Source organism: Littorina saxatilis, linkage group LG6 (assembly GCF_037325665.1).
Source record: "Littorina saxatilis isolate snail1 linkage group LG6, US_GU_Lsax_2.0, whole genome shotgun sequence".
NCBI classification, from domain to species: domain Eukaryota; kingdom Metazoa; phylum Mollusca; class Gastropoda; order Littorinimorpha; family Littorinidae; genus Littorina; species Littorina saxatilis.
Window position 1 is genome coordinate 19,482,230 of NC_090250.1, and position 16,955 is coordinate 19,499,184.

At 40.7% G+C, this 16,955-nt stretch overlaps 1 protein-coding gene across 1 annotated transcript; it reads right to left on the bottom strand.

The window, feature by feature from the left end:
* Positions 1 to 436: 436 nt before the first annotated feature.
* LOC138968693 (alpha-N-acetylgalactosaminidase-like) lies at positions 437 to 15,789 on the bottom strand. Its single transcript, XM_070341296.1, has 8 exons — positions 15,711 to 15,789; positions 14,413 to 14,598; positions 13,139 to 13,313; positions 10,534 to 10,708; positions 9,019 to 9,113; positions 5,588 to 5,749; positions 4,252 to 4,449; positions 437 to 3,366 (listed from the first exon to the last, which is right to left on the bottom strand). Exons 2-8 carry the CDS (start codon positions 14,568 to 14,570, stop codon positions 3,115 to 3,117), a joined length of 1,215 nt encoding a protein of 404 aa, XP_070197397.1. The 5' UTR covers positions 14,571 to 14,598; positions 15,711 to 15,789; the 3' UTR covers positions 437 to 3,114.
* Between the last annotated feature and the right edge of the window lie 1,166 nt (positions 15,790 to 16,955).

Below are 16,955 nucleotides of genomic sequence, written 5' to 3' on the forward strand. Positions count from 1 at the left end.
AAATAGGGTAGGTAGGTAGGCAATCACTTTTTTTTTTTTTTAAACTTTTTTTTCTAATGTGTACAAATTAAACCTTCTTGACAGGGAAATAAGTGTGCGACTCGGGCGCTTTCGCTTTCATTGCGTTTTTTGCACTCGTTTTTTTTTTTGTGTGTGTGACAAATGTAATAAAAAGTTATAGGATCGGCCCCTAAAAATAGGGTAGGTCGGGTTACCGTAACCACACCTTTTTTTTTTTTAGGCCTAATCATACTATTACTATCGTTTTAATTGTTACAGTGCTACCTGCAATGCAAGCCCTCTGATGAGAAGGAGTCTTCTGGTATAATGCTGTCCTTGTGTCCGATAGCCCAGTAAAACTAAAATAATAAGTATGCACAACACACAAACACACACACACTTTTACTTAAAAAACAAACAGGTCTCACCCATAAAATATGTGCAACATTTTTATTAAAAACAAATCACAGGCAGCCGGAATGTAATTGTACTCAACATATATGTGTGTGGGTAAAAGGCACATCGATCAGGACACAGCTAGACAAAGAGAAATGATTACCTCAACAATGACGGAGCTGGAAGATCACACACTAAGTATGAACTTGTTGTTGCCCTGCTTATATTCGATTCATATGGCAATGAAATAATAAAGTCATTGATAACATCAACAGCTGAGTGATACAGCAATGACAGAGAAATCTGGGCTCCTGCAAATCCTGAATCAAATATTCCCAAGAGTAGAGAGTGAGAGATAGAAAGAAGGAGTGTCTTTTGAGAGTGTGTATAAATAATTAATGTCTATGTATGTGTCTTGTGTGTGTGAGGGTTTGTATATAATTTATGTAGATTTATATCATCTGAATAATGTACCTATGTGTCTGTTGCACACGATTAAGAAAGCTGATCGCTTTGTGTGTCTTAAGCAGCTAGTCCGTTACCCCAAAGTTAGGAAATACAAATGGACAACTTTCTTTCTTTCTTTATTTGGTGTTTAACGTCGTTTTCAACCACGGAGGTTATATCGCGACGAGGGAAAGGGGGGAGATGGGATAGGGGAAAGGGGGGAGATGGATAGAGCCACTTGTTAAGTGTTTCTTGTTCACAAAAGCACTAATCAAAAAATTGCTCCAGGGGCTTGCAACGTAGTACAATATATGACCTTACTGGGAGAATGCAAGTTTCCAGTACAAAGGACTAAACATTTCTTACATACTGCTTGACTAAAATCTTTACAAACAACAAATGGACAACTCTTGTGCACTAATGATCTGTAGTAAACCAAAATAAACACAGTAAAACCCTGTACACCATAAAATACCATACAGCATATCAAGTCATAAGCCCTGTAATAAAACAATACAGCAGTCCCTCTCATGAACGGACACCCTTGGACCATAGCAAAACTGTCCGCACATTGCAGGTGTCCGGTCACGGGAGGGGTGACCACACCACCCCCTCCCCATACACTCACAGAGACACACAAACAACAGGATTGAGTCTATGCTAATCACTTCTTGTGGCTACTAAACAATAACGGCTGTGATCTTTGTACCAAGAGTCGGACTGCTCTGTTATCGATTTTGTTGTGGTAAAAATGTGAGATGGTCTGTCCGTACATTGGAGGTATGACCTGCTGTTGGGACCGAAAATGAGTGTCCACGTCCACGTTTTGCAGGTGTCCGTTTAAGGGGGGGCAAATATAGAAGGAAAACACTCCGTGCCGAGCAAATGTGTCCGTACATGTCAGGTGTCCGCTCACGCCGGGGGCTGTACATTGCAGGGACAGCTGTACTCTGTTGAATGCTCTTAGTTGTGCAGAAAACTCATAATTTGAGGTGAAGAATAGGAAGGTTTTCGCCAGTTATCTCTCTGAGGTTTTGGGTGCTTAGAGAGTACCGTGCCCCTTGCGGGGGCATAAAACATCGAGGTCACAAGCAGGGTCAAGGGGAAGGTCGCTGGGCGGACAGGAGACTATTGACCCTCACTCTACATTCAATCAAGACGATCATGCAGGATGGGGAGAATTAATGTGATCACAACACTACACAAGTAAGCAACACACTGGAAAGATATATTCTCACATTAGAACTGTTGGGGCGAGGAAATAGCTCAGTCGGTAGCGGCGCTAGCTTCAAACCAGTTTATCGCTATATCGGCATGGTTTCGACCCCCACATTCAGCAAGGGATGTATTTCCCAGGGTCAACTTTGTGCAAACTCTCGTCGGTATCCAAACACCCCCACATGTACACACATGCGCACGATAAAGACTCCAAGCTTACAGCAAAAGCCTCAGGACTTGAAAATATGAATACATGCATGCGAGGAAAAAATGTGTAGGGTCGAACTGTATGACAGCTTGTATGTCCCAGTGAGAAAGCAGCTCGATTTTCCATGAGGCTTATTATACCTTATCCATTCTACACAAGTAAGCAACACACGTAAAAATACTTATTCTCGCACTGAGAAAAAAAACAAGGGTCAATTTAAGTGCCCTGTAAGTTGTTCCTATACACAGTCTGTTTTAGGCAGGGAGAGGTAAGGTAGATATAGCACATACTGCAAGCATAAAAATGAAAATGTACAAGTCGCATATTCTTGTCAACTGTTAATACAAAAGCCTCAATGCGCACGGAGTATCCTTGTAATACCTTTTACAGGAAGAGCAGAGATAAGCCACAAAGAAGGTTAAGTACATAAATCAGTTTTGAGGTAAGAAATTGCAGCTTGGACACATATTTCAAACAAATGTAAATAAATGTTGTTGTAAAATTCTTATGAACCGAAGTCAGCATCCCCTGAGGCTAAGAAAACAGAAAACGTTTCTGTCTGGTTCAGTAACATGCGGATGATACGTTGTAACTTTGATCAAAGAGAGGCCCCAAACTTATTTTGCATAATAGCAACCTTCACTGCTCCCAAACAAGGCTAAAAAGAGAGAAAAAAATAGACACAAGCACATGGAATACAAAGCCTTAATGTTGATGCAACAAGAATAAACGAGACAGAAAGCTGAAACGTTTGACCAATTACAAGCACAATGCTATCATTCACAGGCTTGTTACAGTCAGCAGGGCAGCACTGTATAATCTCATTCACTACACAGCGTAACACATCACAGTTTCTTGGCAACGGCAAAAAATACATCTGTTGGATTGATTAGCAGTGTCATGGTGTCCTTTAGAGTGAACACACCCACAAACTTGTTGTCGAAAACTTCGGTGACGTTGAATTTGGTGCCGTCCAGACCGAAGTTTTCCAAGGTGACCTCCAGACGTACGGGGCCCCCGGCATCACCATAGTTGACGACTGCGATGGCGAAACTGCCGCCTGACAGTGGGCGGGACCAGAATTCAATGTTGCTGGCCTACAGAAAAAACATTAAAGTCAATATTTTAGTCATCAAATGCATTGGAAGATGGTTACAGGTATGCATACTGTCCTCAAAACAACACACACACACACATGCATACACCAGGGGTGAATTTTGGCGGTCGCCTGATCGCCCCCGGCTGGTTCAAATCGCGTCGGGCGGGTTCAAAATTCCTTTGAAATCGCCCGCCTGGCGGGTTCAAATTTCGATGAACGCAGTCGATCGGAACGGCCGGCGAACAAAGATCTTGCGCGACTACCTCCGGAAGTTCCCCACTCGCATGTACACACATACACACAGACACAGTGGACCCTGTCTAACAACCACCCAGAAGAGCGACCAAAAGTGGTCGTTATAGACAGGTACTATAGGTCCCTGTTTTGGAAAGGTGATTTACAGAGGAAAAAACCTCGTTGGGGATCCCTCGGGGTTGTGGTAATGGGCAGGTGGTTGGTACTGAAAGGTGCTTACCAGGGCAAGCTTGCACATCAAAAAGTCAAGTACCTGTACATGTATGAGAACACACAAACACATCGCAAGAAGTGTCATATTTTTCAGTGTTCTTTCTTTCCGCTTCCTGTGATTGTGTCTTACACATCGGCAGGATTCTCATTTACATAAGGCAAAGTCTGATTCTCAGAAAATCCATTGAAATCTTACCATCTCCCACACAACCACACACTTGCTCACTCACAGCATTGGGTTAAGAGTAATACAGTGGAACCCCCCATTTAAGACCCACTAAAATCTGAGAAAATTAGGTCGGAGGGAGTCTTAAATGGGGGGTTTCACTGTATCACTCATCACTCCTGCCTATCCCTCCACCACCCCAACCCCCCTAAAAAAAATTTAAAAAATGAACAGACAACAAAAACTCACTTTAAACAGACGATTGCCCTGAACGCCCATAGGATCCTGGTTGATGGCAATGACGCGTTTGTTGAGCAGAAGGTCGCGTGACTCAGGTTTGATGTTACGAAGGTCGTTGGACATGTAGAGGGGTGCAGCCATGATGGCCCACATCGCCATCTGCACTCGCTGCTGGACGTAGCTCAGGCCATAGTCCCCCACAATGATCTGTCAAAAACATCAACAGTTACACACATCAACCGTCACTCACATCTTTCTTCTTCGTTCATGGGCTTAAACTCCCACAGTTTTTACGTGTATGAACGTTTTTACCCCGCGACTCTGGCAGCCAAACGCCGCCTTCCAGGGAAGCATGCTTGGTATTTTTGTGTTTCTATAGCCCACCAAACTCTGACATACATTACATACATACAGTTACACACATCAACTGTCACTCACATCTTTCTTCTCTGTTAACGGGCTGAAACTCCCACAGTTTTTACGTGTATGAACGTTTTTACCCTGCCACTCAGGCAGCCATACGCCGCTTTCGGGGTAAGCATGCTGGGTATTTTTGTGTTTCTATAGCCTACCAAACTCTGACATGCATTACAGGATCTTTTCCGTGCGCACTTGGTCTTGTACTTGTGTGGACACACGAAAGGCATAAGGCACTAGCAGGTCTGTACATAAGTTGACCTGGGAGATCGGAAAGATCTCCACCCTTAACTCACCAGGCGCGGCTGAGATTCGAACCCACGACCTTCCACTTGGGAGGCCGTCATCTTATCCACAAGGCCAATGCACCCGTCTAGTCACACACATCAACAGTCACACACATACATCTATACACGCAGCATGAAAATGTAGCTATTGCTGCACGATGAGCTATAAACAAACGTTCTGCGCATTAATGCCTTGCAGACACCCACTACAGAATGAGTATGCCTTTCTTCAAACTATCATCAATGGTCTGAAATTATTTTTTCATCCAGACTTTTTTTAATGGTGAAAACAAATTCTTCAGTGCTTTGTAAAAAAAAAAGAAAAAAAAAGTCTCACGTCCCTTCGTCCAAACTATGTCAAATTGAATGACCAAAAAATACTGTACTCACGTGTGAACGAAGAATACGGATTGCAGTGTAGTTATTTGTTTCGTATTCTTTGTTCACACATGAGTACAGTATTTTGTAGTATTTTGATTTATCGCAGTCACACGCAGTCACCTTCATTCTTCTGCTTTTGTAAAAATGACCTTTACAACGAGAAACTGACCATATCAGGGTCGTTCCAGTTATCGCTCTCAAGCGCAGCCACCTTCATTCCTCTGCTTATGTAAAAATGACCGTTACAACGAGAAACTGACCATATCAGGGTCGTTCCAGTTTCCGGGGCCAGCGAACCGCGACAAGTTGCCTTGGTCCTCACCGAACCAGGACATGATGCCAGTCACACTGCTCCATGAGTCGGCGATGTCGGCATAGTTACGCCACAGGTTGCAGTTCTGGGCAATCTGCTTGTAGGGAGGCTGTGGGTGACAGATAGGACACAGTGATAGCAATGCCAGATAGGACACAGTTTTAGTTATAATCACAGCTAAACTTCAGCTTTGTGTTGATTGGTGATGCATAGGGTGATCAAGAGCAACAGGAACTAAAACAGTTTGTTTGTTTCTTTGCTTAACGCCCAGCCGACCACGAAGGGCCATATCAGGGCGGTGCTCCTTTGACATATAACGTGCGCCACACACAAGACAGAAGTCGCAGCACAGGCTTCATGTCTCACCCAGTCACATTATTCTGACACCGGACCAACCAGTCCTAGCACTAACCCCATAATGCCAGACGCCAGGCGGAGCAGCCACTAGATTGCCAATTTTAAAGTTTTAGGTATGACCCGGCCGGGGTTCGAACCCACGACCTCCCGATCACGGGGCGGACGCCTTACCACTAGGCCAACCGTGCCGGTTGACAAAAACAGTTGAGTAAAAGCATATGTATAGAGCATGAGGATTCAAACAGACACGATAGATGACCAGACACACATAGTTATGTGATAATCTGCAAATATAGTCATTGTTTGTATCGTATTAATAGCAGGTTCAACTCCATCAGCAAAGAGTTACAGACTCTTTTCTTTTCTTTCGTCTTCATAAACATCAGGTTTAATTTAACAGTTACAAAGACTCTTATTATAGACACAATGCCTGTTAGTTCTAATAACCGTACTAGACCCACAATCTGTGTTAGTTCTTCTTCTTCTTCTTCTGCGTTCATGGGCTCAGACTCCCATGTACACTCGTATTTATTACGTGTATGAATGTTTTTTCCCCGCCACTTAGGCAGCCATACGCCGCTATCGGGGGAGTGTTAGTTCTAATAACTGTACTCACAATCTGTGTTAGTTCTAATAACTGTACTCATGATCTGTGTTAGTTCTAATCACTGTACTCACAATCTGTGTTAGTTCTAATCACTGTACTCACAATCTGTGTAAGTTCTAATAACTGTACTCACGATCTGTGTTAGTTCTAATCACTGTACTCACAATCTGTGTTAGTTCTAATCACTGTACTCACAATCTGTGTTAGTTCTAATCACTGTACTCACAATCTGTGTTAGTTCTAATCACTGTACTCACAATCTGTGTTAGTTCTAATAACTGTACTCACGATCTGTGTTAGTTCTAATAACTGTACTCACGATCTGTGTTAGTTCTAATAACTGTACTCACGATCTGTGTTAGTTCTAATCACAGTACTCACGTTCTGTGTCAGTTCTAATCACTGTACTCACGATCTGTGTTAGTTCTAATAACTGTACTCACAATCTGTGTTAGTTCACGATCTGTGTTAGTTCTAATAACTGTACTCACAATCTGTGTTAGTTCTAATAACTGTACTCACAACCTGTGTTAGTTCTAATCACTGTACTTACAATCTGTGTTAGTTCTAATAACTGTACTCACAATCTGTGTTAGTTTTTAACACTGTACTCACAATCTGTGTTAGTTCTAATAACTGTACTCACAATCTGTGTTAGTTTTAATCACTGTACTCACGATCTGTGTTAGTTCTAATAACTGTACTCACGATCAGTGTTTAACTGTACTCACAATCTGTGTTAGTTCTAATAACTGTACTCACGATCTGTGTTAGTTCTAATAACTGTACTCACAATCTGTGTTAGTTCTAATAACTGTACTCACAATCTGTGTTAGTTCTAATAACTGTACTCATGATCTGTGTTAGTTCTAATAACTGTACTCACAATCTGTGTTAGTTCTAATCACTGTACTCACAATCTGTGTTAGTTCTAATAACTGTACTCACAATCTGTGTTAGCTCTAATAACTGTACTCATGATCTGTGTTAGTTCTACTCACTGTACTCACAATCTGTGTTAGTTCTAATCACTGTACTCACAATCTGTGTTAGTTCTAATAACTGTACTCACGATCTGTGTTGGTTCTAATAACTGTACTCACGATCTGTATTAGTTCTAATGACTGTACTCACGATCTGTGTTAGTTCTAATCACAGTACTCACGTTCTGTGTCAGTTCTAATCACTGTACTCACGATCTGTGTTAGTTCTAATAACTGTACTCACAATCTGTGTTAGTTCACGATCTGTGTTAGTTCTAATAACTGTACTCACAATCTGTGTTAGTTCTAATAACTGTACTCACAACCTGTGTTAGTTCTAATCACTGTACTTACAATCTGTGTTAGTTCTAATAACTCTACTCACAATCTGTGTTAGTTCTAATAACTGTACTCATGATCTGTGTTAGTTCTAATAACTGTACTCACGATCTGTATTAGTTCTAATAACTGTACTCACGATCTGTGTTGGTTCTAATCACAGTACTCACGTTCTGTGTCAGTTCTAATCACTGTACTCACGATCTGTGTTAGTTCTAATAACTGTACTCACAATCTGTGTTAGTTCACGATCTATATCTGTGTTAGTTCTAATAACTGTACTCACAATCTGTGTTAGTTCTAATAACTGTACTCACAACCTGTGTTAGTTCTAATCACTGTACTTACAATCTGTGTTAGTTCTAATAACTGTACTCACAATCTGTGTTAGTTTTTAACACTGTACTCACAATCTGTGTTAGTTCTAATAACTGTACTCACAATCTGTGTTAGTTTTAATCACTGTACTCACGATCTGTGTTAGTTCTAATAACTGTACTCACGATCAGTGTTAGTTCTAATAACTGTACTCACAATCTGTGTTAGTTCTTAGAACTGTACTCACGATCTGTGTTAGTTCTAATCACTGTACTCACAATCTGTGTTAGTTCTAATAACTGTACTCACAATCTGTGTTAGTTCTAATAACTGTACTCATGATCTGTGTTAGTTCTAATAACTGTACTCACAATCTGTGTTAGTTCTAATCACTGTACTCACAATTTGTGTTAGTTCTAATAACTGTACTCACAATCTGTGTTAGTTCTAATAACTGTACTCATGATCTGTGTTTGTTCTAATAACTGTACTCACAATCTGTGTTAGTTCTAATAACTGTACTCACAATCTGTGTTAGTTCAAATAACTGTACTCACAATCTGTGTTAGTTCTAATAACTGTACTCACGATCTGTGTTAGTTCTAATCACTGTACTCAGGATCTGTGTTAGTTCTAATAACTGTACTCACGATCTGTGTTAGTTCTAATCACTGTACTCACAATCTGTGTTAGTTCTAATCACTGTACTCACGATCTGTGTTAGTTCTAATAACTGTACTCACAATCTGTGTTAGTTCTAATCACTGTACTCACAATCTTTTGCTTCCCCGTGATGTAGGCCGGCCAACTGCAAGAGTAGAGGATGGCTCGGCCTGTCTTGTTCAGGAAGAACGCCATTGTTGGGTACCCTGATGTCAAAAAAACACAACTGTCAACAACTGAAATTGACAACATTGCAATGTCTGCGCAAGCACAGCGTGACCTCTGTTTAAAGATGTGACAAATTTGGAGATTCTTCTCTTTTCAAGAGTACCGTCTTCTTCTTCTTCTGCGTTCGTGGGCTGAAACTCCCATGAACACTCGTGTTTATGCACGCGTGGATTTGTATGTGCATGACCGTTTTTACACCGCCATTTAGGCAGCCATGCATACGCCGCTTTCGGAGGAAGCATGCTGGGTATTTTCATGTTTCTATAACCCACCGAACTCTGACATAGATTACAGGATCTTTTATGTGCGCATTTGGTCTTGTGTTTGCGTGTACACACTAATTGGGGGGTAAGGCACTAGCAGGTCTGCACATAAGTTGACCTGGGAAAATTTCCACCTCAACCCACCAGGCGCGGCCGGGATTCGAACCCACAACCTTCCGCTTTGGAGGCCGGCGTCTTACCACCAAGCCATTTCGCTCGCCGAGTACTATCTAAAACAACCACAAATTGCTACACCACACACTGCATACAAAACTGTACCTATTCGTCATGGAACCCTACCAATGGACTAGTCATTGGTGATGCAGTAACACCCTTACAGCTTCACAGAGTCCATCTCCAAGTGGGTGAAGGTTTGTGTATTAATCAATAATAATAATATACCTACCAATGTTTGGGTATTAATTATTATTCCCATATCTGCTTCTGTCCATCTGTAAACTTGAAGGGGTGTTTATTCTCAATAATCACCCAGCAACCAAACCATAACCCCCGAGCAACCAGCTTGAACCTTTGATAGCTTTGGGGCACCAGTGACAGTTTTTGAGGACAACTTTTTTGACGACTGAAAAGTTCTGAATGCTCAAAATGTACACAATATATTTCTCTGGTGCAGACAACAGATAAAATAACGCCTTTAGACTTATGAATACGTGCTTGAACACATGGAAATTAATAAAAAATCCATGAATGCAGTTTTTCTCTGAATCAGAATATCTCCCGAGTCTGAAACTCGTATTTTTCATGAAGTGCTAACTTCGACCAATCGTTTTAATAACCACTGAGACTCCGCATGTGTAACTACCTCTTATAATCATTAAGTACCTACACATTTCTGTGTATTAACTAATAACCATAATATAGGAAGCAACGGCTAGTTCACTGTTGCTATGTTCTTTTTGTACATACTCTTGATACTGCGACCACCGAGCCACAACCACCCCTCCTCCCCCCCTGTGTGTTGTAATTGTCCAACGTGTGTTCTTTTTTGTGAATTTGCTCCCTTGTCTGCGTCCTGTAATGTAAAGCCTATTCATGTAAAACAATTAACAAAAATTTTAAAAAATCATAATATACCTACTAATGTCTGTGTATTAATTAATAATAATGTACCTACCAATGGCAAAGTCGTCGGTGGTAGAGTAACACCCATCCAGCTTGAGAGAGTCGATGCCCCAGTCAGCAAAAGTCTGCGCATCTTGCTCCATGTAGAATTTGCTGCCCGGGTATCCGCCGCATGTCTCTGACCCCATGTCGCTGTAGATACCCAGCTTGAGGCCTTTGCTGTGCATCTAGTATATAAATATTAGCAAGATCTAGATGTGGCACTTTTTAGCATGTGTTCGGGAATCTGTACGGGTAACGCCATTAACTCTGGTTTTTACGTCATGCATTTGCCAAGATCGGCAGTCTTGGTGGGAGCAAAACAACGTATGATTTGGAACATTGGAGAAAATAAGGGAGACACGGGTGACACAATATCTACACATACGCGAACAGGTCTAGAACAATGTGTTGTACACAGTCATCGACAAGCTTTTCTTCATGCTCATAAGATAATTGCCTATGTCACTTTTTAGTGTTTTGAGAATAATGAGAAAAACGTTTTTGGTTCTGAACAATCTGCCTATTTCACTTGATAGTGATTAGTTGCAAACTGCCTATTTCGAACAGCTGACAGCGGAATAAGCGAAAGTTAAGGAGCTGGCAGCAACGTTTTCAATCAACACAACTGCATATAACAACCCAAAAAAAAGCTTTTGCACACCAAACAAGTGTTCATGTACGATACTAGCAGCGGCCTCTGCTGAAAAGTGCCTAACTCAGAAACGAGAACGGCAGTTCTGCTTAGGTAACCGTGACGATGGTTTCTGATGGTCTGAGAGTCTGTACTTTCTAACACATGATAGATACCCTTCCAGTAGCTTCCCCTGTAGTCTCACTGCAGAAATGCCTAACACTGAGATAGGTATTTTTCTTATGAGCATGACATTTTGAACACTACGCTCACAAACGCTAACTCAACTGTTCAATGATATTTGTAATGTGATCGTTCTGCTCTGAAACAAAATTATTGTGATATGAGATGGTATTATAGTGCAATACTTGATTGTGATAGACATAAAGAATACTGATTTATTGATATTGTATTTGTAGGGTTAGTGGTAATTGATACGCTTGCTGTTATAATGAGAACTGTTGTGTTTTATGTGTATTTGTTTTATTGAAAGTCCTAATAATTCTTATTAAATGTGTGTCTTATGATCGTTAAAAGGCAGGTTGGGTGCGTTAAAGTAATGTTCCCATCTTAATGGACAATAAAGTGTTGTTATTGTTATTGCCATTATTATTAGCAACATTGCAGAGTTAAACCATACGTGGAGAGTTGCCTCCCTTGTATGGTAAATAACCAATCTGATAATGATACTGTGTGGGTAATTAATTGAATAGAAAACAGGTTACCATAATCGTTTAAGGAAAGAATAACATTACTTTGTGGGTTGCATCAATCAAAACGCCCATGTCATTCCGGATCATTGACGGACCCGGACATAAAACAATCCTCCATGTTACGAACCCCTCCATATAACGACCAAATTTCGGTTACATTTTCAAAGTCGTTAGGCAGAGGTACCACTGTGCTGACAGAGCACCTAAGTCAAGTTTGAACGATTTACCTATACCTAAGAAAACTTGAACAGAAAACCTGTACCTAAAACTTAAACAGAAAACCTGTATCAAAAACTTGAACAGAAAACCTGTATCAAAAACTTGAACAGAAAACCTGTATCAAAAACTTGAACAGAAAACCTGTATCAAAAACTTGAACAGAAAACCTGTATCAAAAACTTGAACAGAAAACCTGTATCAAAAACTTGAACAGAAAACCTGTACCAAAAACTTGAACAGAAAACCTGTACCAAAAACTTGAACAGAAAACCTGTACCTAAAACTTGAACAGAAAACCTGTACCTAAAACTTGAACAGAAAACCTGTACCAAAAACTTGAACAGAAAACCTGTACCTAAAACTTGAACAGAAAACGTGTACCTAAAACTTGAACAGAAAACCTGTACCTAAAACTTGAACAGAAAACCTGTACCTAAAACTTGAACAGAAAACCTGTACCTAAAACTTGAACAGAAAACCTGTATCAAAAACTTGAACAGAAAACCTGTATCAAAAACTTGAACAGAAAACCTGTATCAAAAACTTGAACAGAAAACCTGTATCAAAAACTTGAACAGAAAACCTGTACTTAAAACTTGAACAGAAAACCTGTACCTAAAACTTGAACAGAAAACCTGTACCTAAAACTTGAACAGAAAACCTGTACCTAAAACTTGAACAGAAAACCTGTATCAAAAACTTGAGAAGAAAACCTGATCCTAAAATTTGAATTGGAAACCTGTACCTAAAACTTGGGGGAAAAAAACCTGTACCAAAAAAATATTTGAACAGAAAACCTAGCTGTACCTAAAACTTGGGAAGAAAACCTGTACCTAAAAATTTAAAAAATCAGCAGAAAACCTTTACCTAAAATATTTGAGCAGAACACCTAAAGCCCCCCCCCCCCCCCCCCCCCCCCAAAAAAAAAGAAGAAAATGTGACCAGAAAACCTGTATTTAAAACTTGTTCGTAAAACCTGAAAAAGAAAAAACACAGTCACACAGGCATTTCAAGCCAAGCTGAGGCATGGGGGAAGGAGAAGAAAGACGTACATAGTCGGCCAGAGCCTTCATGCCGCTGGGGAAGCGTGCCGGGTCTGGAACCAGATTCCCATCAGCGTCGCGAGCTCTGAGCGGCCAGCAGTCATCGATGTTGACGTACACATAGCCCGCGTCCCTGTAGCCATCCGCCACCAGTCGGTCTGCCTGCGCCTTGTACAGGTTCTCGCTGAAAGATAAAAGCAGTAAATATCTGACTTTGAATCGTTTGATAATTGATACTTCACCAGTCTGTGTGAGTGTGCTTGCCCCTTGTTTCAGATTCTCACTGACAGCAATAACACAGTAAATATCTGACTCATATGATCTGAAAAGTAATACTTCACCAGTCGTTCTGCCCCTAGCTAGTACCGATTCTCACTGAAAGCAACGCAGTAAATATCTGACTTTACCAATTAATACTTCACCAGGATGTGTGCTTTCACTGTGTATAGCTGTTCACTGCTTCTTGTTCTTCTTGTTCCTGGGCCTGAGTTCCCAGGGTCATCCCTTTTTTGGGATGAGAATTTTGCGTGTATGGCCGTTTGTTATACCCTGCCACATGGGCAGCCATACTCCGACTTCGAGTGATTAAGAGAATATTTATGAATACAGATAGATTACAGGGCTTGAAGGCAGAAAACAGTGCAGATAAAAAGCAAGACAAGAGACAGAAGGTGAGAAACAAAAAGAAAGGATAGACAGTGGGAACATTGTTGCCCTGTGTTGCCAGCCAGGGGGTAGTCTATTTCAATCCGCGGGCTACCCTCACGGTAAGCTGTTCACTAAATGCCATACACTACAGTAAATTACTAAATACCTCACTTTAATAGTAATATTTCACACTTCACCAATCCATCTGCTTACAGACGCTGTGTGACTGATGACCCCCCCCCCCCCTCCCCCACCCCCATCATGGAATCTGGACTCATTAAGTGAACAACTCAACTCTTGCCCTTCCCTTGGAATACATCAGTGACATGGAGATGGGGGACCTGCTGCACGGGCTACAGCCTGTTTTCCATACTACTTCAGCCCAGGCGTGCGCCAACTAAATAATCCTCTCAGGTGCAGATCCACGGCCCAATGGGATCGACGACGGGTGTGTGTGTTGCAATACCTCAGGGTTTACTCACAAAGCGTTTCCTGTGATCAGGTACTAGTACTCACTAGGTATGGCAGCAAGGCAGCAGAGGTTTGAAATCAGGCTTTTCCTTCCCCTACAGTTACACGTACACACACAAGTAAAGAGGGGATGTTGAATGGAGAACTCTGACTGATCGACTTACCTTATACACTCATCGGGTTGGTTCTTGCAGTCTATGTTGCACCGGTACCGTTGCCATGACAACCAGCCCATGGGTGGAGTGCGTGCCAACCCATTATCGAGTGCATGGGCACCAAGAATTGTTACCGCCAACAACAAACATACCGGCAACATCCTCATGATTACTCTCGTCGTCTTTCTTTGAAATCTGCAAAGAAAAAAAGATAAATGGATTTCAGTTTCATCTTTCTTTTTCATGGGTTGGCTCAGGCCAAAAAAAAAAAATTGTCTGTTTCTGGTCACCCGACCGACCCTAAATTTCGGCGCCGACCCTAAACTTTTTTTTTCCAAACTCAAAATTGTTTTTTATTTTTTTTGGTGGTAAAGGACAGGGTGAGAAAATGAACAACAAAAACGTGTGAAAACGAAAGTCCGCTGACGATTTGTAAATGTGTTGAGTGTCTTGTCTCTATGTATAGTGAATCCAGTCTCTTTGCGCGATTTTTAAAGTTAGTTTTATTGGTCTACATTTGGGGTAAAAAAAATAATTTAAAAAAAAAAAAAAAAAATCCCGACCTACCGACCCTATTTTTTTTAGCCATGTTACCAGAAACAGACAAATTTTTTTTTGTGGCCTCATTAATCAACTGTTTGTATTTTTCACAAAGAACTCTGGTTTAGGGACTGGGTGAACAATCTCTTCCAGAGTGATGCCAAGAATGTTTGCTTTTGGAATTCGAGATGCATGCTCCGTAAACAACTGCAATCAGAATTTTTTTTATGGTGACTGCGCATAAGAGCGATTAATAAAAAACTTCTTTTTTTCCGATTTGTTTTTGTGCCTGAAGAAGACCCTAGGGTCGAAATTTCGCTGTTATATTTGTTTTGTCTTCTTCGTTAACACCAGAGAATAGTATGTTTTGGTCTTTTTTAATTTCATTAAAAAGCAATTAATCACCATATCATATATATCAGTAACAGCAATCACTAACATTAACAGCAATCATTGTAATTATGGGTGATATTGTCATAACATTGTCATAACATTTGGCCTGTGATTTGTGCCTTGATTACACAACAAGAACTACATCTAGCCCTGAATAATAATTAATTAATAATATTCTTTATTGACGCAAATCTATACTGAAAATGAAATAGATCCACCGGCCCAGATCCACTCCTGCACTAGCACTAACACTAACACACACAAGATCGAGCAACGCATGCAATGCCGAAGATGACGCAGCACACATACAAAACAATCGGCTAATTAAATCCGCAACACGTTAAAATGCAGGACAAATTGAAGCACAAACTTACCTATTATTTGTTTCTCTACCTGTCGCCGTGCTCTTTCCTTCCTTCGTCTTCGCTGTGTTACTTTCTCATAGGCACGTGATGGTCATGTGATCCAAACTGAACAATAACGCTCATTTTTCGAAATATAAATGGTACAAAAACAGATAAAATACCAAATAAAACTTACTCATTATACTTAAGTAATGTTAAATATCTTTAACAATAATAGCAGGAACAAAACAAAAAGAGATAAAATGACGAAAAGAGAGAAATAACTGCTGGAAAATGAGAAAGAAATAGTTACTCCCCAAAAAGGACACACAACTCTACACGCATTTTATTTCTTAGTGTAAATATGGTTACTTCCCTTCTGGCACCGCCCCCCTCGCGACAGTTCTTGTGGTGATATTGCCAGTTTAGCGAGAGACTTCGAAAACTTGAATCGCTAATGGTATTGAGAGTTCTTGTGTGAGACTTTGGAAACGTTAAACTCTAGTGATAGAGGTTCATGTTGACGTTAAAAGTGATGGTGATTTTTTTTGTTTGTTTGCCGGTAGGCTACTCAAGGCTGCGTTTGTCGATCAGTGGGCCGACCGGGCACTGCATGAGTGCGTGTGTGTGTGTGTGTGTGTGTGTGTGTATCACTGTGTGTGTGCTCTCTGTGTGTGTGTGTGTGTGTGTGTGTGTGTGTGTGTGTGTGTGTGTGTGTGTGTGTGTGTGTGTGTAGGGGAAAGGCTCCTAATATGGACCACTTTTGGTTTCATGCTGATAACTAGCTTGTTTTCTTGCGAAGAACTGAGTTTCATTCAGTGTGTTTAGTAGTCCTTCTCTCCGGCTTAGGTTAACCGTTAGGCCTAATTAGAGTGAAATAGCTTTGATAGACATTCAGCAAAAATTAAATACAGAAAAAAATCACAAATGGTCCATATTAGGAGCCTGGGCGCCTAATATGGACCAGTGAAGCGGCCTTCACGAATCACTGTAAAAAGCCCCCTATAGGTTACTTCAAAATAACATGATAGGCCTACAACTTAGTGTACAAGTCAGACTAACTAAAATATGCTTTAGATGTATCTGTTTCGGGTTGATGAGAGCATTATTTGAATCACACCAGGAAACTAAAGAAGCTTATCAAAAACAGAGTGAAAATAAGTGAATTATCAACTTCCACGAAAAGAAGACTTTTTGTTATACTTTTTTTAAATCTCGAGGGCTAGTTATAGGTTATTTCCAGTAAGCTTCTTAGTAAATTAATGAAAATAGCCT